The sequence below is a fragment of the Triticum urartu genome, chromosome 7 (assembly GCF_003073215.2).
Source record: "Triticum urartu cultivar G1812 chromosome 7, Tu2.1, whole genome shotgun sequence".
Classification (NCBI taxonomy): Eukaryota; Viridiplantae; Streptophyta; class Magnoliopsida; order Poales; family Poaceae; genus Triticum; species Triticum urartu.
The window spans coordinates 47,000,415-47,023,403 of record NC_053028.1 but is presented as its reverse complement, the minus strand read 5'-3'; the positions used below and the strand labels follow the sequence as shown (position 1 = coordinate 47,023,403).

At 47.5% G+C, this 22,989-nt stretch overlaps 1 protein-coding gene across 1 annotated transcript; it reads left to right on the top strand.

Moving 5' to 3' along the window:
* The first annotated feature begins 11,282 nt into the window (after positions 1 to 11,282).
* Positions 11,283 to 13,251, top strand: LOC125521095 (alpha carbonic anhydrase 7-like). Its single transcript, XM_048686144.1, has 4 exons — positions 11,283 to 11,929; positions 12,104 to 12,271; positions 12,691 to 12,744; positions 13,012 to 13,251. The coding sequence occupies exons 1-4, from the start codon at positions 11,402 to 11,404 to the stop codon at positions 13,096 to 13,098; spliced, it is 837 nt and encodes a 278-aa protein (XP_048542101.1). The 5' UTR covers positions 11,283 to 11,401; the 3' UTR covers positions 13,099 to 13,251.
* The last annotated feature ends 9,738 nt before the right edge of the window (positions 13,252 to 22,989 follow it).

Below are 22,989 nucleotides of genomic sequence, written 5' to 3'. Positions count from 1 at the left end.
CCCTGGACAGCAACGCCAGGAGCTTTGGCGTTTCCATACTGGCATTTCCATGCTGTGTCGCCTGCTTGTAGCTTCAGTCTTTAGAGCAGCACGGCATGCATGCCACTAGTGGTGCTTGCCTGCCTGAATTGGCGGGTCGGTCAGACCACTGACCACTGCATGCACGATCGATGTGAGTATGAGAGACGACATGACAAGGCCATGCTACTGGTATGTTTAGCAACCAATAATGACTTGCTTTTGAACTGTTTCTGATTAATTAACCACCTGCTAGCAGCATGCGTGCATGCACCATGCATGTGGTGTGCTTAGCACTACGCGTAAGGAGACAGGGCCATGCATTTGCACGGCCCGCACATATGCATCTGGCTGTGTGATGATAATGTCACCGAAGAAATTCCTCCTGAATCGACTGGACGTCTCACTATATATCCACACTAACAGTGAAGCTAGTGGCACCGAGTAGGTAGTACTACGTGCTATATCAAGTGCAGCAACGCCATGGCCTTTGGTGTTTTCAGCCTGGACAGAAACGCCAAAGCTATTGGCGTTTCCAGAAACACAATCTGGCTCCGCGTTTCGAACCTGCCTTGTCAGCGAGTGGGGCCATGGCAATACCGCGAGCTGGCTCGGCGTTTCATGTGAGGATGAAATGTTACGGGCTATGGCGTTGCTAAAAATGTCAGATTGTGAAATAATCTTGTGTCGAGTTCAAGCCTTCGAGAGGTATTCGACAAAGAGACCATATCTCCTCTTACTTGTTTTTGATTGCAGCGGAGGGCCTTTCGTGCCTTTTAAAATCCAGTTTTCAGTCATCAGTGCTAGGAGGAACCAAGGTGGCACCAACAGCTCCGGCTGTAAACCACCTTTTGTTTGCAGATGACAGCCTGCTGTTTTTCAAAGCCAGTGTTGAGGGAGCGATGCGGTGTCAAACCTATTGAATGCTTATTGTGGTGCTTCTGGCCAAAGAATGAATAATGATAAGTCCACTATCTTCTTCAGCAGAGGGTGTCCTCAAACAACCCGCGACAGTGTGAAACTTGTTGTTCAAGTCCATAGAGAATCTTTGAGTGAAAAATACTTGGGAATGGCAATAGATGCGGGGCACTCTAAGAATGGCACAATCAAATACCTTCGTGACCGTGTGTGGGAAAAGATCAATGGTTGGATGGAGAAGCTCTTATCTTCAGCAGGGAAGGAAATGCTCATAAAATCTGTTGCTCAGGCAATTCCAATTTACTCCATGGCTTGCTTCCGGCTACCGAGAGGCTTGTGTGACAATATCACATCCATCATAAGGCAGTTCTGGTGGGGTAGCAAGCAAGGCAAACGGAAACCAGCATGTGTATCATGGGAGATCATGACTAGACCAAAATACATGGGAGGGCTAGGCTTCCGCGATCTTGAGATGTTTAACCTCGCTTTACTGGCCAGGCAAGCGTGGAGAGTGCTGAATAACCCTAACTCTTTGAGCTCTTTGATTCTGAAAGCAGCATATTTTCCTGAGACAGGACTACTGGAGGCCAAATTGGGTGCGCACCCTTCGTAGATATGGCGTGCTATTATTGATGGAAGGGACATAATGAAGCAAGGAATCATTAGGAGAATCGGGACGAGAGAGGACACGATGATCTGGGAGCACAACTGGATTCCGAGGGATGTTATTCCTAGGCCCATAGCTTCTTTGGTTCACAATCCTCCTACCCGAGTGCACGAACTCATAGAACAAACAACGGCCACGTGGAAAGAGGAGTTGGTCCGTACTGTATTCGTACCTATTGATGCCGAGGCCATACTCAAGATTCCTTTATGTACGAGGAGAGTGGAAGACTTTTGGGCATGGAGCAGAGAAAAGAGAGGTATTTTTACTATCCGTTCGGCATATTGCATGATCCAATGCACCAAACTCAGACGTGAGAATTGGCTATATGGCACCGAGGGTCTTTCCAGCGCCGAGGAGAGTAGCAGTTGGACGTCTCTCTGGCATACCCAGGTCCCGAACAAAATTCGTGTGTTTTTGTGGCGTTTGGCATGGGAGTCTATACCCACATATGATATACTACACCACCGCATCATGGCTACCTCGCCGGCGTGCCAGATGTGTGGGGCGGCGGACTCTTGGAGACACGCCTTGCTCGATTGTGCTATGTCGAGGAGCGTATGGGCCCTGGCACCTGAGCACCTGGTCGGCCAAATGAGTACTTGCGACAACCCAACTGCAAAAGCATGGCTGTTCATAATGAAAGACACATTATCACACGAGGAGTTCACTAGACTTGGAGTCACTTTGTGGGCAATTTGGAGCTCCAGGAGGAAACTGGTCGATGAAGGGCTGCACCAAACACCACATGCAACAAACGCTTTTGTGGCCTCTTTCATCAGCGATCTCCAGGTCCTAGCGAAACCTCAGGGGGAGCCTAGGGTGGCTCAACCACGTCCGAATCAATGGGTACCACCAAAAGAAGGAACATGCAAGATCAATGTTGATGCTGCACTCATGAGAACCAGATCCGTAGGGGCGGTTGCAGCGGTGTGTAGGGATCGTCAGGGAGTTTTCTTGGGCGCTTCCACGATTACCTTTCATGGCATAGATGATGCTACGACGCTTGAAGCATTGGCTGTACTGGAATCACTAGCACTGGCGGATGATTTGTATGAAAACATGATCTCAGTGGCCTCAGACTGCAAAGTGGTCATTGATGATATTGTGCAGATGAGTGCAGCGGTATATGGAGCTATCATTAGGGAGATTGTAGATCGTTCCAAGAATTTTGTTAATTGCTTTTTTAGCCATGAGTTTAGGAGCTCGAATGTCGAGACCTACAATCTAGCGAACTATGCTCTCTCACTTGGTGTTGGCCGCCGTGTGTGGTTAGCCAACCCAGGTGATCTATCTTTCGTCCCTGTAAACATTGTGACGAGTTAAATAAAAACTTCACAAGATTGTCTAAAAAAACCATCAGTAAAATATTTCATTTCTGGACCATATCCCACATGATGACACACATGTCAAATAAATGAATCCAATTCTGGAACTTAGCAGTTGGCATGGAGCTGCCAGTTCGATCTACATACAGATCATTTGATTTGTTATCACAAAGAATCCTCCCGCCGGTTTCGTCTTTCCTTCATTTTCTGATTGGTCTGAATTGAAATCAGTGGCACACACGCCAGCTAGATGCATGCACAAGTCCTATTAGGGTGGTCATAGTGGGGAGTAACTTATACTAGTGTTATGCATATGACACTAGTCTAAGTTACTATCTCCATAGTGCAAAGTAATATGATAGTAGTGTCATAGATGACTTCATTTATTAGCTTATAGACTCATTCTTTCTCGGGAAGCGCTATGTTACAGTAACATATTATGTTACTCTAAACATCGCTCTTCTCATTAAATATATGTCACATAAGTAAAAAAAATTGAAATGCGCTATGTTACTACCTAAGTTACTCCCACTATGACTAGCCTTATACACTATGCATGGTTGGTGAATGGTGCGAGAATTGATATATATTGTTTCGGAAACTTGTGTTTTTCGAGGCACCAGCTGGAGCTTCTCCGCGAGGCAGTCCATGACGTACGCTTTTTTCCTCCTACGTTTCTCCAATCCTTTTTTATGAAAGCGAGGCCTTGCTATTCTCCTGGTGCGCTCAAATCTTGTGTTTAAGCACTTTACAGTCTTTAGACACCTGTCAAACGGTAGACATTAACCACGGACATCTAGAAATTCCACAGTGACATGAAAGCCGCCTTCAATTTGGTCGCTCTCCACACATGGACTATAAACTTTTGTACTGATTTTACTTCCACCGTGCAGGACATGGAAAAGAACGCGAGGACCCGTTACGAGGTGAACAGCAGTGATATCAACATGTTCCGGCCCTTTGAGCAGAATAGACATTGATTATTCGCTAGGGTCGACTATCAGCTTAATTAGTTTGCTGTTAAAGCTATTGTATATGTACATGGTTATACCAAATCTTTGTAATTCTTTCTACTACTCATAGTAGATGCCTTGTATCCGGCCACTGAATAATAAAGGAGCACATCCCGTTCACGTCCATGCATGTGTGTTGATGTTCTAGTCTAGATATATATCGTGAACATGATTGTTGTTCGGTACTGCCCATAACTCATCCAGCAGCCGCTGCCATTAAAAATGAAAGAGCCGGCAAGGATTTTAATTTGATTATGGTTGAGTACCAGGGCCCGAAATATATATAGGACCATCCAGCTGCTGCTAGCCATCTGGTGTTGTCTCCTTCAAGAATTATGCCATGAATAGTTTAGCTCAAGAAATTAATGCTAAGGGCATCTCCAACACCAACCCGCAAACGAACACAACATTTGTCTGAAAATCGGTCTGGACTGGTGTCCGAACACGGATTCAGGAGCCGGCCATCCAACCGTAGCTGCAAACATACACCTCTGTTAAATTTTATCCGTCAAATAACAAAGCTAAGTTAAATAGCCATACATCAAACATGTCGTGATCAGTAAAAAACAACTATTAGCTTTTTATTTGGCCCAAGGCAATCCATGTCAAATAACTATGTGACTCCTAAAAAGCAATAGAGTTTGTGCCTTCCGCCAAACATCTAAACAACCATGATTGAATCACTCTATTTGGTATGCCTTCCGCCAAATATACTTAAAACATCCGTCCATGACATAACGTGTGCCTTCCACCAAATATCGATGGTTAATCCCTCACGTAGTGCCCCGGCGTCGCCTACGCGACACGGGTGGACGTCACCGTTAGAGCATTACTAGTAGAACCCTCAAACCCTCAAATTCTTAAAGCAGTTTTAAGGGTTGAGAAGTGCCACTTTTTGACACTTTTAAGGGTTAAAAAATAGAGGCAAATATTAGAACCCGCAAACTCAACCCTTAAACTGCTTTAAGGATTAGATTTGAGGGTTCTAGTCTTTGCCTCGATCCCAACCTTTAAATCTATCATTTGACATCTCACAATTTATGACAACAAAAACACAATCAACTTCCAAACAAACTACCAAATGACAATCATTGATGTATGGTTAAATAGTTTACATCACAAAATCATCATCTTCCTCCTCTCATCGGCACCATCACCAAAAAGTTGCACCTCGGCGCCATCTCCTAGACCACAAACAGGCTCCATCAAGCATCTCCATCGGCACCGGTGGAGTCGTACACACCGCCATCACCACAACTACTCATCGGAGTGTCACCTCGAAAAGTAGAGGACGCAACACGGAACATCCTCTTCCTCTCCGCGATGTCCTCCTTGTAGTCCTTCCACCATTGCAATTGGTCTTCATCCATGTCCTTCTTGGACATCATCATGTGCTCTTTCTCTTCCACCATGAGTTCTTTCCATACCTTTGCCTCTTTGAGCTTGATCATCCTCTCCTCCAACTCAGCCTTGCGCTTTGCTTCTTCACGCTTTGCTTCAACTTGTGCAAGCTTGACCTCTTTCTTCTTCTCGGTGATAAGAAGCTTCATCTCCAATGTCTTCGTTGTCAATTCCTCTCTTGCCTTCATCATGTGGTCCATCTTCTCCCTTAGGCTTGACGCCTCTTCTTCCATCTTCACCCTTAGCTTGCCCTTCTTGGTTCCCTCGGGCTTGCCCAAGTTCCTCTCCTCCTCATCTTCACTATCATCCATCCTTAGCATTGCCGACTTCTTGGGTGCGGTCTCTTGATCCCTCAACTTCCACTTGTCAAAGGTTTGAAGAATTGACCAAACATGCTTAAATGGGAATGGCTTGCCCTTGGAAGCGGCCATCTCCTTGTACCTCATGCCGGCAATATGTACTCACATAGTCACTCTCCACGGTTCCACTAGGTGCTGCATCTATCACTTGGTCCATGGCCGCACTTCAATGAGAACAAGCGGGCTTGATCAACTCCCACCGGCCTTGAAGCGACCGGAAAGTGTGATGGATGAACCCACTATTCTTTGGCTTGATCCTACAATAGACGTCCTCGATCCTTTGCCAATACCGTTTACCGGTTTGATCGGTGCCGGTGGTTGCATCCATTCCCACAGCTGCCCAAGCACGAACCAAGAGGACATCTTCCGCCTCGGTGTAGTTTGTCGACCGCGCGTGTGGGCGGGAAGCGGCGGTGAACGCCTCCTCCCCTATCTTGGCCACCTCCTCCTCGTCATCCCCTTCATCCTCCTCATCTTCCTCCTTTTCCTTCAAGTCGCCACCAACCCTAAAGGGGTCTAGAGGCGGAGCTCCGAGGTCCACCTCCGCGTTTTGGAGGAGGTCCATGAACGAGGATGGGGTTGCCATTTCCTCGAACACCTCGTGCGCAGCGGGAGGAGGTTCAGCGATGGCAGCCGCCGTGGGCTTCTTCCGCGGCTTGGTCACGGCCGGGGACGAGCCGGCGACCTTGGAGGCCGCCCCTCGCTGCCCATGAGAGGCCGCCTTCGGCCGACTCTTCTTGGTGGCCGGGGCGGGCGGCGGGGAGGCGGCGAGGGCGGGCGCCGGGGCGGTGACGGTGGACGGGGCGGCAGGAGGAGGTGCGAGGCCCACTCGCCGCCGCTTGGCCCCGACGTGGGTCGCCGCCACCACGTTGGCCACGGTCGGGTGGGCGGGGGCGGGGGCGGGGCGGGCGAGGCGGGCGGGACGGGCGGGTCGGGCGCGGCGGGCGGGGGCGCGGCGGCGGCGGGGCCCTCCATGGCCGGCGCGGCAGGAGGCGGCGGGAGGAGGAGGCCGGGAGGAGGAGGCGGTTTGCTCCCACGCGAGCGAGGAGCGAGCGAGGAGGAGGAGTGCGGGTTGGGGGGCGATTTTCCCTTCAACCCCTACTTCTACAGATTGCAAAGTGGTTTGAGGGTTGGACCTCTAAATTTTTTTACGGGTTTGAGGGTTTAGAGTTCTAGTCTACGGCGTTTTTTCGGCAAAAACTATAAAAAAAACGGTTATTTTTAGGGGTTTGAGGGTTTGAGGGCTCTACTAGTAATGCTCTTAGACAGCAGCGGGGCCCTTTTCCTGTTCCTCGCTGCCCCTCCCCCTCTTGTGGATCCCACGGACAGCACCCAGAGTCGGCCATGGTGTTGATCTGTTCTTCCGCGGGCGGGCTGGGCTTCTCCATGCCACGGTGTGGATCTCACCCTGGAGCGCGCTGGACGGTGCTAAGTTCACTCTGACCTGGAGTTGGGCGCTCACCACCGAGGACCTCGGCCTCCCCTTTGGTTGGCCGGATCTGGCTGTAGCAGGCGGCTGCGGGCCTTGGTTCACCTCGTTGGTAGATGTGGCGCAGGCGGCTCTCCTGGCGGCGGCTGCTAGCGAGGTTTAGGCTAGGCTCCTTCTCTCGTTGATGGTCTGATTAATCAATGAACTTCTATTGGGTGTTGGATTTTGGAGGTTTCTCTTTCCGATACCATGGCGAACCGGCCGGCCACTCGGGCTGCAGATTACGGTGGACAATGATGAATCTTTGAGGGTTTGTCGACGGCTGCTCGTATAGGAAAAGTTGCGGGATGCAACCCGAAGGTTCCACTGTGCGTTCTGGCAGCTTTGCTCCGGCCAATTTGCCTTCGATACAAGGCCGAGCATGGCAGTGATGATTTTTTTTTAAAAAGGAGGATTACACCGGCCTCTGCATCTGGACGATGCATGCAGCCATTTTATTAATTATTCATAAAGATCTTACAAAGTAGTATATGAGTTAGTCTGAAGCCACCATCTTAGGAACAACTGTCGCTACTCCTATCCACCTGATGAAGGGGTGCCGATAGTCCGAGCCTAATACCAAACAGACATCGCACAAATGCTTAACATCTAAAGACAGAGGCCCCAACCAAGCCACATACCTGGTTTGAGGCACAAACTGGTCCGACACACTCTCTGTGTCGTCGCCGCCATTTTCCGCCAATCCATCTTCAGAACAGAAACTAATGCATGGACCTTGCCAGGCCTCTTCTGCCATTAACGCCACCATCACGCCAAACAGCATCCTCCTTCAGCGTGAGTCCATCTCTGCTGATCGGACTCCGAATCACCACAGCGCCACGCCGCCGAGATCCGCCGCCATCAATGTATAAGATGAAGTACCGCTCCACCAAAGAAGTCGTCCTCTGTTCCCTGAGCCCGTGTGTACCTCCATGAATGACGCCCCCAAGGGGGAAACGACACTAGAGCGCCGCCGTCATCCGATCACTGATCTAGGATTTCCCCCGGAGGTAGCAGAGACTGGCCTTGAACTTCTCCACAACGATGCCTTCAAGAAGGGAATGACGCAGACACCGCCGCCGGAGGTAGCAGAGAGTAGTCAAAAGCAAGTTTTCACCCAGATCTGTTCGAAAAAACTCCATCTCTCGTGCATGGGCCGCCGCGTCCTGCGACGTCCCCGGGAGCGGGATCCCAAGATCCGCCGCCACAAGGACCCAGCACCCGACCGTCATCCCTGAAGGGGACGGCGCCGCCACCGTTCTCGAATCCGGCATCACCAATGCCTTCAGCCGCCCCCAATCACATCAGTGAAGGAAGATAGCCAACGCGAGCGCCCATCACGGCTTAGTACCGCCGGACGGCGCCCGAGCCCGACCACCCGAAGGAGAGCTGATCTGGGGTGGGAAACCCCAGATCCGCCGCCGCCAGCCCCCGCAGCGCCGCCGAGATCCCATCGGGCCGCCGCCCGAGTGAGCCAACTCCGCCTCCATGTTGTACGTCCAGGGACGCCGACGCATCTCAGCCAGAGGATCCCCTCGTGAAGAAAGGAGGAGGGCCCACCGTCCGCCATCCGCCGGGCGAGCGACCTCCTTCGGCGGCGGCGGGGAAGAAGGGGAGGAGGGAGGTCGAGGCGGCGGCGGTTGGGGCGCCCGAGTCCCCTGGCAGTGATGATGATAAGGATCGTACACCTTCTTAGGCGCACCGCTTCCCAGAGCGACAAATTAAGGACGGTTGTCATCGACAGATCTCATGGCGAAACTGCCTAGTTGAGCTGATGATCGCTCACTGGCTAGTCGGATTGTTGCAAATGGGTGAGAGATTACAAGACTGTAAACACTTTCTCCTCAAATGTGATAGAATAATCCCAAATGCCTCTCAAGCCTACACAACTCATTCATGTAAGATTTAAAAGCTATTTATCTTAAATATATGGACCATATTTTAGCATCATCACTAGATATACTAGACAAAATAGATTTGGAATGTAACGATATCTATCCCTTTGGAGTCATTGTGAGGGAGCTTTAGTAGCTCACCAAATTGCATTTATAGGCTTGTGCGGCTCCATGCATCTCCAGTCAGCAGCTGCGCCACTTTTTTCTCTAGACAGGTTGGTTTGATATCTTTGCCTTTGATGGCATGACCATTTAACATGTCTTTGATTTGATTGGACACATGTGAACCATAAAAAAACATGATTACTATCCAGGCAGTGTACATGTATCATGTTGTTTTTAGTTGCTAATAAAAAGGCTCGTGCGTTGCAACGGGAGAAAAAAAAATCATAATGTTCAATAACGATGACAACATTTTGTTCACATCTCATTGCATGATTTTGAAAATTTGTTCACAAATGCATGAAAATGTTTCTTTTTTTAATTTATTCACAAATCGAAGCAATGTGCACATTTTTGAAATAATATTGTGGTTGTCAAAAAACTTGGTAATTCAAATAATTATTCTGAATTTCAAGAAACATATTTAAGAAAACGTACTATAATATCTGAATCCACCCCGGCAATTAATTCTTCAAAATTTACGTCGGTATGTAGTCAAAAACATTCAGAAGCATTACTGTTTAACTACATACCTTCGATCATTCATGAACATTTTTATGAATTTGGGAATATTTTTTAAAATCATGAACATTTTACTATTGACAAACATTTTTTAAAAATTGTGAACATTATTTTATATTGCGGATGGTTTTTAAGCATTTTATTTTGAATCGGCGAACCATTCTAGAATGGACGAACAATTTTCTTTTTTGAAATTCACGAACATTTTCTGAATCAGCAAACATTTTATGAATCAGTAAACTCTATTGTAATTCACAAACTATTTTGCTAATCCCGTTTTATAAGCTCACTGTTTATTTCCCAAGGCGACTGACGGCAATCATTTGAGAAAGACAAAAAAAAGACGCATCATATACAGGCCTACGCTAGCTGAGAAGACTTTTAATTCCATTGAAAGCCGAGACGTGTCTGGTGGCCCATAAGGCCCAGCCGGACGACTGATATTGTGTTTATAAAAAAAAACTAAAACAACTTACGGGAGGGCATAGGAAAAGGGAGAAGATAGGATTCTTAAAAAAACTAAAAGAACCTTTTTTTTAGAAACAAAACTAAAACAACCTGAGAGGCTTGATCACAACGTACGTGCGAAGGCCCAAGTGGAGGAGCGCACGCCCAACTCAACTGATATGAACCTTTTTTGATAGTTGATATGAAACTTTGCTCTACAAATTAGTACCACCTCATGTATTTCACGTAACGTGGGATCATATGTGGGACGAAATCAAAAATATCATCATGCTGTAATAGTAGCTATAGACATAGATATAGAGATGCCTCTTAACTAGTACTTCTTTCCTCTGAAAATACTTGTTCGTGAAATCGATTTCCGAAAGAAGGGAGGACTACTTGGGTGTGGTTGCGGACCAATGTTGTAGAGGATGACTGCGTTTGGAAAGAGTCAAGTAACCACAGCGAAGTATATATGCATGCATGTGCCCCAAGTACATGTTGGCATTCACAGCATTTCCATATGCGTACATCAGCACACTCGCTCACCAACTACAGGCCGCAGCTACAGTGAGCATCTAGTTGCGTTGCTCGCCGAAAATGAAATGAAAGGTTGTGTTTCCGTGAAATTGCTGGGTCGGTTTGACGCGTCAGTAACAAGAAAGTGTTTGAAACCTTTCCACTAATTTTGCTTGTGCTACCAACCGCGATGGTGGAAGCAGGTTAATACTATAACATGGGTCTGAAAAGAAACACTCTCACTGTATTTATATATGAGGATCGTTCTGGAAGAAGCAGACTCCTTTTTCTCCATTATTCTCGGTTGGGCATCCATCCAAAAGAGCGTTCCAATTTGGCAATTCGTCCGTCCACTTTTGTTTATACAGGCGAAGGGAGAAAATGACCGGCCGTGCCGCTTCCCTCCATACCCCGCCTTTTGGGAATGTCCCTATCCCACAGGGTCCGGACTCCGGACCATGATACCGTATGCCGTAGCAAGTTGACAGGTTTGAGACGTTCTAACCTAATTAACCCGGCAAGACCCATCTCATTGTCTCTTCTTCTCCACCATATATATGCGCACCAGCTCTGTCTCCGGTCCAACACACACAAGAGGAACTCAGCAGCTCCACGAGCAGAGGAGCCGACACCCAACCCAGCACCAACGCACGCCGGCCACACCAAGACCAGGAGAGAGAGACAAACATGCGTCCGCCACGGGATCTTCGCCTCGCCGTGCTTCTCCTCTTCTCCGCAGCCGTCCTCCTCTTGGCCGTTCCGGCGGCCAGAGCCCAGCAGGAGACCGAGGAGGAGGAGGAGTTCAGCTACTCGCTGGACGCGGAGAATGGGCCGGCGCACTGGGGCGACATCAAGGAGGAGTGGTCCGCGTGCGGCAAGGGCAACATGCAGTCGCCCATCGACCTCGCCAGCCCGCGCGTCTCCCTCGTGCGCGGCCTCGGCTACCTCAACCACTCCTACGCCCCCGCCAACGCCACCATCGTCAACCGCGGCCACGACATCATGCTCAAGTTCGAGGGCGACGCCGGGAGCGTGTCGATCGGCGGCACGCCCTACTTCCTCCGGCAGCTGCACTGGCACTCGCCCACCGAGCACAGCGTCAATGGCCGCCGATACGACATGGAGCTGCACATGTTCCACCAGAGCGCCCAGGGCAAGGCCGCCGTCATCGGCGTCTTCTATGAGATCGGCGCCCACGACGCCTTCCTCCACAAGGTGCCTCTCTTTTCTCTCTTGCTTCTTTTCTTTAGTTAACCAACCAGGATATAAATTAAGCTTGATTAACTAAAGCCAACACGGCAACATGGGACTTAACTTAATTATAAGTAAGCTTAACTAACACCAACATGGCAACATGGGACTAATTCTAATCTTGTACTACGAACACAGCTGGAGCCATACCTGGAGATGATAGCGGATCGGAAGGACAGGGAGGAGAAGATGGGGATGATGGACCCGAGGGGCGCCAGGGGAAAGGCCAGCGTGTACTACCGCTACGTGGGCTCCCTCACCACCCCGCCCTGCTCCGAAGGTGTCATCTGGACCATCGTCAAGAGGGTACGTCCCGTTTCATTCATTCATTCATTCACCCTCACCATGCATCAAACACAACTACCAACCCCTGAACAAAAATTCAAACACAACTACCAACTACTCCAACTATCAGTAAAATATATTTCATTTCTGGACCATCACATGACACACTACTTGCAACTGTAAAATAAAATAATTCGCTTCTGGAACTTAGCAGTTGGCAGGGAGCTGCCAGTTAGATCTTTGTGCAGATCCTTTTGTTTGTTACACAAAGAATCTTCCCACCGGTTTCGTCTTTCCTGAACTTTTGTTTGGTTAACGCACGCCAGTTTGTTGAGCGCACAAGTCCTATTATACACCATGCGTGGTTACTGCATGGTGTGGGAATTTATATATATTGTTTCTGAAACTTATATTTTTTCTCTATCTGATTCAATTTGCAGGTCCGCACCGTGTCGAGGCACCAGCTGGAGCTTCTCCGGGAGGCCGTCCATGACGTAAGTTTTTTTTTTATTTCCGTTTCCCCCAAATCCTTTTTTCTGGACCTTCAATCATTTTTCTTGAAAGCGAAGTCTTATTCGTCCTCGTGCATTCAACTCTTGTCTTTCCGCACTTTAGGGTCTTTAGATCGTGTCAGATGGTAGACCATAACCGTGGACATCTAGAAATTCCACAGCGACATGAAAGCCGCCTTTAAGTTGGTTGATCTCCACCCAAGGACTAGAAATTTTTTTGGACTGATTTTCCTTCAACCCTACTTGCAGGACATGGAGAAAAACGCGAGGCCCCGTCAGGAGGTGAACAGCAGAGATATCAGCATGTTCCGGCCTTCTCAGCAAAATAGGCATTGATTATTAGCTAGGGTCGATTCTCCGCTTAATTAGTTTGCTGTTACAGCTATTATGTATGTACATGGTTATACCAATTTTTGTAATTCTTTCTACCCATATTAGATGCCTTGCATCCAGTCACTGCATAATAAAGGAGCACGTCCAGTTCATGTCCATGCATGTGTGTTGATGTTGTGATCTACTCATAACTCATCCAGCTGCCACTGCCATTAAAAATGAAAGAGCCGGAATGTTGATTATGGTTGAGTATCGGGGCCCCAAATATATATTGGACCATCCAGCTGCTGCTAGCCATCTGGTGTTGTCTCCTCGAAGAATTATGCCAGGAATAGTTTAGCTCAAGAAATTAAGGCCAAGTTCGAATATTCGTGAATGTTACCAACAAGATTTTTATTCCTGAATCCATTTGGCTATTGTTTTTCCAAGTATCCGGTCAAAGTTGAGCGTGGCCCATAAAATAATAAAGATGGCTGTCTACCTCACTACGCTAGAGGACATCACTGGTACCATGATGATGCGAGATCAGACTTGTCCGCCATGTGCCATGGATGCCGGCATGAATTTATTCAACTTGGTCGAGAGTTCAATCTCGTGACAAAGAACATGAGCATCCAATGTAATTATTGCTGGCGCTTTTCAGAAGCAGCCGATCTGAAAACTGTGTGAATACTGACCATATTGGAGAATAATGGGGGGCTGGGGGCTGGTGAGCGACCATGGGTTGGAAGTTTATGGTCATTGTGATTGAAAGGCCTGCCTAGGTAGGGTAATCATCAGTGACCTTGAATGGCTTTACTCAGGCAACACAACGTGCGTCAAATTACTCGTCAATGGAGGTTTAGGCGTCTATGATTGAAAAGTACAAAAGGTTAGGTGAAACCGGATGTATTCCCTACAAGAAAAGTGAGTTAAAATGAGTATAGTGTGTTGTCTGACTACTATGTGCTTGCCTTTGGCGTTGACTGCTAACAATTCTCGTTGGTTCAACCAGGCTTTTTCTTGTTTATATATGCACAAACAGTCATGTAAGGTGGACAATGCGGATTTTGATTTTTCTGCCAGACCATGCACCGAAGACGATTGGGGGAAGACTACAATAGAAACTGGCCATAGGATAGAAGAATAGAAAAATGAAGTTAGAGCCGTTGGATCCTTAATGGATGCTTCAGATTTGAAATGTTAGGGCTGGTGAATTCTTTGTACTTTTGCGGAAAGCTCCCTGAGTAATTGCTATATACAATAAAGACCCTCCCACCAGCTCCCACGTGCCTGATCTGAAGCGCCCATTGGACATCCGATGCTCCAGATTCGTTTTTCTATTCTTCTATCCTATGGCCAGCTTCTATTGTAGTCTTCCCCAGAGGATTATGATCAAAGGTATCGCCATGGCCGGCGCCGAGAGTCACGGGACTGACCACCACGAGAATTGAGGTCGCAGCCGTGGCATGCAAGTCTTGTTGATCGAAAACTAAAGAAGTATCTCATGTGCTAAAACTGGAGACACATGCAGTCATACAAGACGATAAATACAATGTAGTGAGCTACCGGAGTGCATTCAAATCAACAATAGATGTAATTAAATTCAATGAAGTGAGCCACCAAACCACATTCACATCAACAATAGACGTGTACATCCATACATGCGGTAAATGTAATGATGCTGCCGGACAACCTTAACATCAACAATTTTTGGTTGATAAATTTAGTTGTAGTCCTATTCTCTCATGCCCAGTTCCTCTAGTGATGATAAACAGAAATCATCCATAAATTCAAGAATAAGAGACAGTGTATTATGTGAATGAGTTGCGCAGGGTTAAGAGGCATGCGGGATAATTCCCCTATAATAGGCTTTCTCCCCGCTTTATATAGATATAAAGGGCCAACCAAGTTCATATACCAATAAGTACATGTTCAAAACTAAGAAGCAAATAGTTTGCTAGGGCAACAACACAAACATGCCCAAAAGTGAAATAATAGGTGATACATGGGACCATGAGGACGAGGCACCAACTTCTAAGGGGGTGTTTTGTGATCTGGCGGTCAGCCATCTGAAGAAAATACATGACGCAAACTAGCAAGTCAATGCCCCACTACCTAAAGAACGGCCACCATTCATGCATAAAAGCCAAAACCTTAAGCACATGGTCGGTAGCATGTCACAACAAAACCTTCTCGATAACCATCTATTGCAAGTCATCCATAAGGTCTAGGCCATCGCAAAGAACTCCAACCAAAAGAGGTTTCTCCTCCTTCTAGTTTCAAAGAGTCCGCACAACCAGTAAGTCCCCTAGGTATGAGTCCTACCACTTAGGTCGTAGATTCATAGGAAGCAGGCAGCGGAACATGAGAAGAAGATGTGTGTCCCGGGCTCGGGCACCACACATAAGGGTGTTGGGGAACGCAATATTACCAAAAAAAATCCTACGATCACGCAAGATCTATCTAGGAGATGCATAGCAACAAGAGGGGGAGAGTATGTCTACGTACCCTCGTAGACCGAAAGCGAAAGCGTTGTGAAATGCGGTTGATGTAGTCGAACGTCTTCGCGATCCAACCGATCAAGCACCGAACGCACGGCACCTCCGCGATCTGCACACGTTCAGCTCGGTGACGTCCCTCATACTCTTGATCCAGTTGAGGCCGAGGAAGAGTTTCGTCAGCACGACGGCATGATGACGGTGATGATGAAGTTACTGGCGTAGGGCTTCGCCTAAGCACTACAACGATATGACCGAGGTGGAATTCTGTGGAGGGGGCACCGCACACGGCTAAACAATCAACTTGTGTGTTTATGGGGTGTGCCCCTTCCCCGTATATAAAGGGGGAGGAGGAGAGGGCCGGCCCTCATAGGGCGCGCCCAAGGGGGGGAGTCCTACTCCCAGTAGGAGTAGGTTTCCCCCCTTCCTAGTTGGAGTAGGAGAAGAAGGAAAAGGGAGAGGGATAGAAGGAAAGGGGGGTCGGCCCCCACCCCAATTCGGATTGGGCTTGGGGGGGTGTGCCCTCCACCTAGCCGCCTCCTCCTCTCTTGCACTAAGGCCCAATAAGGCCCATTGACTCCCCGGGGGGTTCCGGTAACCTCCCGATACTCTAGAAAATGCCCGAACTCATCTGGAACCATTCCGGTGTCCAAACATAGCCTTCCAATATATCGATCTTTATGTCTCGACTATTTCGAGACCCCTCGGCATGTATGTGATCACATCCGGGACTCCGAACTACCTTCGGTTCATCAAAACACATAAACTCATAATACCGATCGTCATTGAACGTTAAGCGTGCGGACCCTACGGGTTCGAGAACTATGTAGACATGACCGAGACTCATCTCCGGTCAATTACCAATAGTGGAACCTAGATGCTCATATTGGTTCCTACATATTCTACGAAGATCTTTATCGGTCAAACCGCATAACAACATACGTTGTTCCCTTTCTCATCGGTATGTTACTTGCCCGAGATTCGATCGTCGGTATCTCAATACCTAGTTCAATCTCGTTACCGGAAAGTCTCTTTACTCGTTCCGTAATACAATATCCCGTAACTAACTCATTATTCACATTGCTTGCAAGGCTTATAGTGATGTGCATTACGGAGAGGGCCCAGAGATACCTCTCCGATACACGGAGTGACAAATCCTAATCTTGATCTATGCCAACTCAACAAACACCATCGGAGACACCTGTAGGGCATCTTTATAGTCACCCAGTTACGTTGTGATGTTTGATAGCACACTAAGTGTTCCTCCGGTATTCGGGAGTTGCATAATTTCATAGTCACAAGAACATGTATAAATTATGGAGAAAGCAATATCAATAAACTAAACGATCATAGTGCTAAGCTAACGGATGGGTCAAGTCAATCACATCATTCTCTAATGATGTGATCCCGTTCATCAAATGACAACTCATGTCTACGGTTAGAAAACTTAACCATCCTTGATTGACGAGCTAGTCAAGTAGAGGCATACTAGTGACACTATGTTTGTCTATGTATTCACACATGTACTAAGTTTCTGGTAATACAATTCTAGCATGAATAATAAACATTTATCATGATGTAAGGAAATATAAATAACAACTTTATTATTGCCTCTAGGGCATATTTCCTTCAAAGGGGCAAATACCTTCACCTAGACCATGCCGCTTAGACACCTCAACGCTCGATGGAAAACGGCCACGGAGGAGCCGTCATTCGAAGATCTTGATTTTGGGTGGTAAAAGGGGCTTTCCACAAAGGGAAAATCCAAGCAAGGGTTGGAAATCAACATAAGAAACGGTAAGTCGACTCGGACAAGAAGAGCCCTGAAGCGGCAAGGTAACAGGACACTATGTCCGGGAAATCCAAAGGCACGGCCGGTGGGCCACCTTGTAACTCGGCCCATGCCATAGTTTTCTCCGATCCAAATGTTCTTGAAGATGGTCCATATCCTATCAAGGAACGACGAATGACCCAACACAAGTTCTCAAATACAAGAACCTGGCGTGCACTACTAGGGAAAAGCCTAGCAGCAGCGCGGGTTTTGGGCCTATTAGTAGCGCGGGGACCGACGCTACTAATAAGGCGCTACAGCTAACGTATAGCAGTAGCGCCTGTTGTCCCATGTGTGACGCCCCCGGTTTGACCGTACACTAATCATACACGCAAATGTGTACGATCAAGATCAGGAACTCACGGGAAGATATCACAACACAACTCTACAAATAAAAATAAGTCATACAAGCATCATATTACAAGTCAGGGGCCTCGAGGGCTCGAATACAAGAACTCGATCATAGACGAGTCAACGGAAGCAACAATATCTGAGTACAGACATAAGTTAAAAAAGTTTGCCTTAAGAAGGCTAGCAAAAACTGGGACACCGATCGAAAGAGGCGCAGGCCTCCTGCCTGGGATCCTCCTAAATTACTCCTGGTCGTCGTCAGCGGGCTGCACGTAGTAGTAGGCACCTCCCGAGTAGTAGTAGTTGACATTGACAGTGGCGTCTGGCTCCTGGACTCCATCGTCTGGTCACTGCAATCGGGTATAGAAAGGGGGGAAAAGGGAGAACAAAGCAACCGTGAGTACTCATCCAAAGTACTCGCAAGCAAGGAGCTACACTACATATGTATGCATTGGTATCAAATGGAAAAGGGGTATCATATGTGGACTGAACTGCAGAATGCTGGAATAAGAGGGGGATAGCTAGTCCTATCGAAGACTACGCTTCTGGCCACCTCCATCTTGTAGCAGAAGAAGAGAGTAGATGGTAAGTTCACCAAGTAGCATCGCATAGCATAATCCTAACCGATGATCCTCCCCTCGTCGCCCTGTGAGAGAGCGATCACCGGTTGTATCTGGCACTTGGAAGGGTGTGTTTTATTAAGTATCTGGTTCTAGTTGTCATAAGGTCAAGGTACAACTCCAAGTCGTCCTGTTACCGAAGATCACGGCTATTCGAATAGATTAACTTCCCTGCAGGGGTGCACCACATTTCCCAACACGCTCGATCCCTTTTGTCCGGACACACTTGTCAGGGTCATGCCCGGCCTCGGAAGATCAACACGTCGCAGCCCTACCTAGGCACAACAGAGAGGTCAGCACGCCGGTCTAAATCCTATGGCACAGGGGTCTGGGCCCATCGCCCATTGCACACCTGCACGTTGCGTATGCGGCCGGTGAGTAGACCTAGCCCCCTTATACAAGAGCAGGCGTTCCAGTCCAACCCGGCGCACGCCGCTCAGTCGCTGACGTCACAAAGGCTTCGACTGATACCACGACGTCGAGTGCCCATAATTGTCCCCGTGTAGTTGGTTAGTGCGTATAGGCCAGTAGCCAGACTCAGATCAAATACCAAGATCTCGTTAAGCGTGTTATCTATCCGCGAACGCCTACCAGGCCCGGGCCCACCTCTCTCCTAGGTGGTCTCAACCTGCCCTGTCGCTCCGCCTCAAAGTAACAGTCGGGGGGCCGTCGGGAACCCAGGCCCACCTCTACCGGGATGGAGCCACCTACCCCTTCAGCCCCCAACTCCGAACAGTATCATAAGTAATGTAACAATATAAAGTATATAGCATATGCCCGTGATCACCTCCCGAAGTGATAATGGCCCAGTAGTATAGCATAGCAGACGGACAAGAGTGTAGGGCCACTGATGGAACACTAGCATCCTATACTAAGCATTAGAATAGCAGGTAAATGTAACAACAGTAGTAGCAAGGACAGGCTATGCATCAGAATAGGATTAACGGAAAGCAGTAACATGCTACACTACTCTAATGCAAGTAGTAGAGAGAAGAATAGGCGATATCTGGTGATCAAGGGGGGGGGCTTGCCTGGTTGCTCTGGCAAGAGAGAGGGGTCGTCAACACCGTAGTCGTACTGGGTAGCAGCGGCGTCGGCCTCGGTGTCTAGCGAGAGAAGAGGGGGAAGAAACAATAAATATAATGCAATCAAATGCATGACGATGCATGGCATGACAAAGCGTGATGCTAGGTGTGCCCTTACGCGGTATGAAGTGGTACTGGTGAAGGGAGAAACATCCGGAAAATTATCCCCGGTGTTTCGCGTTTTCGGACAGATGAAGCGGAGGGGGAAAGTTGTGTGTTCGCTATGCTAGGGATGTGTGACGGACGAACGGACTGCGTATCCGGATTCGTCTCGTCGTTCTGAGCATCTTTCATATATAAATTATTTTCATCGGAGTTACGAATTAATTTATATGAATTTTCTAAGTTTTATTGTTTTTTTACATTCTTGGTTTTATTTTATTTCAATTTAATCCGAATTGACCAAGTTAATTTGACTAGTCAAAAGTGCTAGGTGTGGCCCACATGTCATTGTCATCTGTGTAAATTACTTAGTCTAACTTAATTTAAACTAGGGGGCCACATGTCATTGTTTATATAGACTAATCAACACTAAATTAGTTCCTACCTAAACTAGTCCAAATTAATCCAAGATTAATTAAGCGAGGGACCGGCCGGTGGCACAGCCAACTGTGGCTGTGCACACACACGCACATACACACACGACACACACACTGCACACTCATACGACACACACGCTGCACACGGCCGTAGCCATGGCCGTGGCTAGCAGCATCAAGTGGCGGCAACGGCGGCAGCGGGCGCCCGCGCGAGCAAGCAGCGGCATCAGGCGAGCGCGCGCAGAAGGAAGGAGCTGCAGCAGCCGGCAGCAGCAAGCGGGCACGCAGAGCAGCGGCGGCAACACTACTAGCAGTACGCAGAACAGCAACTAGCACCGCAGCAACGGAAGTGCACAGGGCACGATGTGGTCTGTGTTGGGGAACATAGTAATTTTAAAAAAAATTCTACGCACACGCAAAATCATGGTGATACATAGCAACAAGAGGAGAGCGTGTTGTCTATGTACCCTCGTAGACCGTTCGCGGAAGCGTTATATCAACGCGGTTGATGTAGTCGTACGTCTTCACGTCCGACCGATCCAAGTACCGAAAGCACGGCACCTCCGAGTTCTGCACACGTTCGGTTCAGTGACGTCCTCGCCGTCTCGAACCAGCAAGAGGGGCGAAGTAGTAGATGAGTTCCGGCAGCACGACGGCGTGGTGACGGTGTTGGTGAAGAACAATCTTCGCAGGGCTTCGCTTAAGCACTACGAAAACTATGACGGAGGATAAACTAGAGGGGACGGAGTTGCCGGCACACGGCTTGGTGTTTCTTAATGTGTCTTTGGTGATAGCCCTACCCCTCTATTTATATGTTGAGCCCTGGGGTCGAAACTTGGAGTAAAAGCCTCCTCAAAGTCGGTTTCACCCGAAAGGCAAGAGTCCTTCTCGGACTCCAGGGCTAGACGCCAGGGTTCCCGGCGTCTACCCCCTAGACGCCAGGGTTCCTGGCGTCTAGCCTCTGGTCTCCGCAAAACTTCCTTTTGCAGTTTCCAAAAGCCTCGTGGGCTTTCCCCTTTGGCCCAGATAAAGTGTTCTCGTACCCAAACATTTTGGGAAACATCCGGAACCCCTTCCGGTAAATTCTGGAACCCTTCCGGAGATCAAACACTACTATCCCATATATCAAACTTTATCTCCGGACCATTCAGGAGTTCCTCGTCATGTCCGTGATCTCATCCCGGACTCCGAACAACATTCGGTCATCAACATACATAACTCATAGTACTATATTGTCAACGAACGTTAATCGTGCGGACCCTACGGGTTCGAGAACTATGTAGATATGACCGAGACACCTCTTTTGTCAATAACCAATAGCGGGACCTGGATGCCCATATTGGCTTCTACATACTCTATGAAGATCTTTATCGGTCAGACAGCGTAACAACATACGTTGTTCCCTTTGTCATCGATATGTTACTTGCCTGAGATTCGATCGTAGGTATCTCAATACCTAGTTCAATCTCGTTACCAGCAAGTCTCTTTACTCGTTCCATAATACATCATCCCGCAACTAACTCATTAGTTGCAATGCTTGCAAGGCTTATAGTGATGTGCATTACCAAGTGAGCCCAGAGATACCTCTCTGACAATCGGAGTGACAAATCCTAATCTCGAAACACGCCAACCCAATAAGTACCTTTGGAGACACCTGTAGAGCACCTTTATAATCACCCAGTTACCTTGTGACGTTTGGTGGCACACAAAGTGTTCCTCCGGTAAACGGGAGTTGCATAATCACATAGTCATAGGAACAAGTATAAGTCATGAAGAAAGCAATAGCAACAAACTAAACGATCAAGTGCTAAGCTAACGGAATGGGTCAAGTCAATCACATCATTCTCCTAATGATGTGATCCCGTTAATCAAATGACAACTCATGTCTATGGTTAGAAAACTTAACCATCTTTGATCAACGAGCTAGTCAAGTAGAGGCATACTAGTGACACTCTGTTTGTCTATGTATTCACACATGTATTATGTTTCCGGTTAATACAATTCTAACATGAATAATAAAAATTTATCGTAAAATAAGGAAATAAATAATAACTTTATTATTGCCTCTAAGGCATATTTCCTACAGTCTCCCACTTGCACTAGAGTCAATAATCTAGATCACATTGTCATGTGATTTAATGTCAATAGTTCACATCACCATGTGATTAACACCAATAGTTCACATTGTCATGTGACCAACACCCAAAGGGTTTACTAGAGTCAATAATCTAGTTCACATCGCTATGTGATTAACACCCAAAGAGTACTAAGGTGTGATCATGTTTTGCTTGTGAGAGAAGTTTAGTCAACGGGTCTGCAACATTCAGATCCGTATGTATTTTGCAAATTTCTATGTCAACAGTGCTCTGCACGGAGCTACTCTAGCTAATTGCTCCCACTTTCAATATGTATCCAGATTGAGACTTAGAGTCATCTAGATCAGTGTCAAAACTTGCATCGACGTAACTCTTTACGACAAACCTTTTGTCACCTCCATAATCGAGAAACACATCCTTATTTCACTAAGGATAATTTTGACCAATGTCCAGTGATCTACTCCTAGATCACTATTGCACTCCCTTGCCAAACTCAGGGCAGGGTATACAATAGGTCTGGTACACAGCATGGCATACTTTATAGAACCTATGGCTGAGGCATAGGGAATGACTTTCATTCTCTTTCTATCTTCTGCCGTGGTCGGGCTTTGAGTCTTACTCAATTTCACACCTTGTAACACAGGCAAGTACTCTTTCTTTGACTGTTCCATTTTGAACTATTTCAAAATCTTGTCAAGGTATGTAGTCATTGAAAAAACTTATCAAGCGTCTTGATCTATCTCTATAGATCTTGATGCTTAATATGTAAGCAGCTTCATTGAGGTTTTTCTTTGAAAAACTCCTTTCAAACACTCCTTTATACTTTGCAGAATAATTCTATATTATTTTCGATCAACAATATGTCATTCACATATGCTTATCAGAAATGTTG

Bases quoted from the DNA above. Each gene is read 5' to 3' on its own strand.
- LOC125521095 (XM_048686144.1), top strand. From the start codon at position 11,402: ATGCGTCCGCCACGGGATCTTCGCCTCGCCGTGCTTCTCCTCTTCTCC. The intron at 11,930-12,103 runs GTGCCTCTCTTT...CTACGAACACAG, and splicing joins ACGACGCCTTCCTCCACAAG to CTGGAGCCATACCTGGAGAT. The intron at 12,745-13,011 runs GTAAGTTTTTTT...CCCTACTTGCAG, and splicing joins TCCGGGAGGCCGTCCATGAC to GACATGGAGAAAAACGCGAG.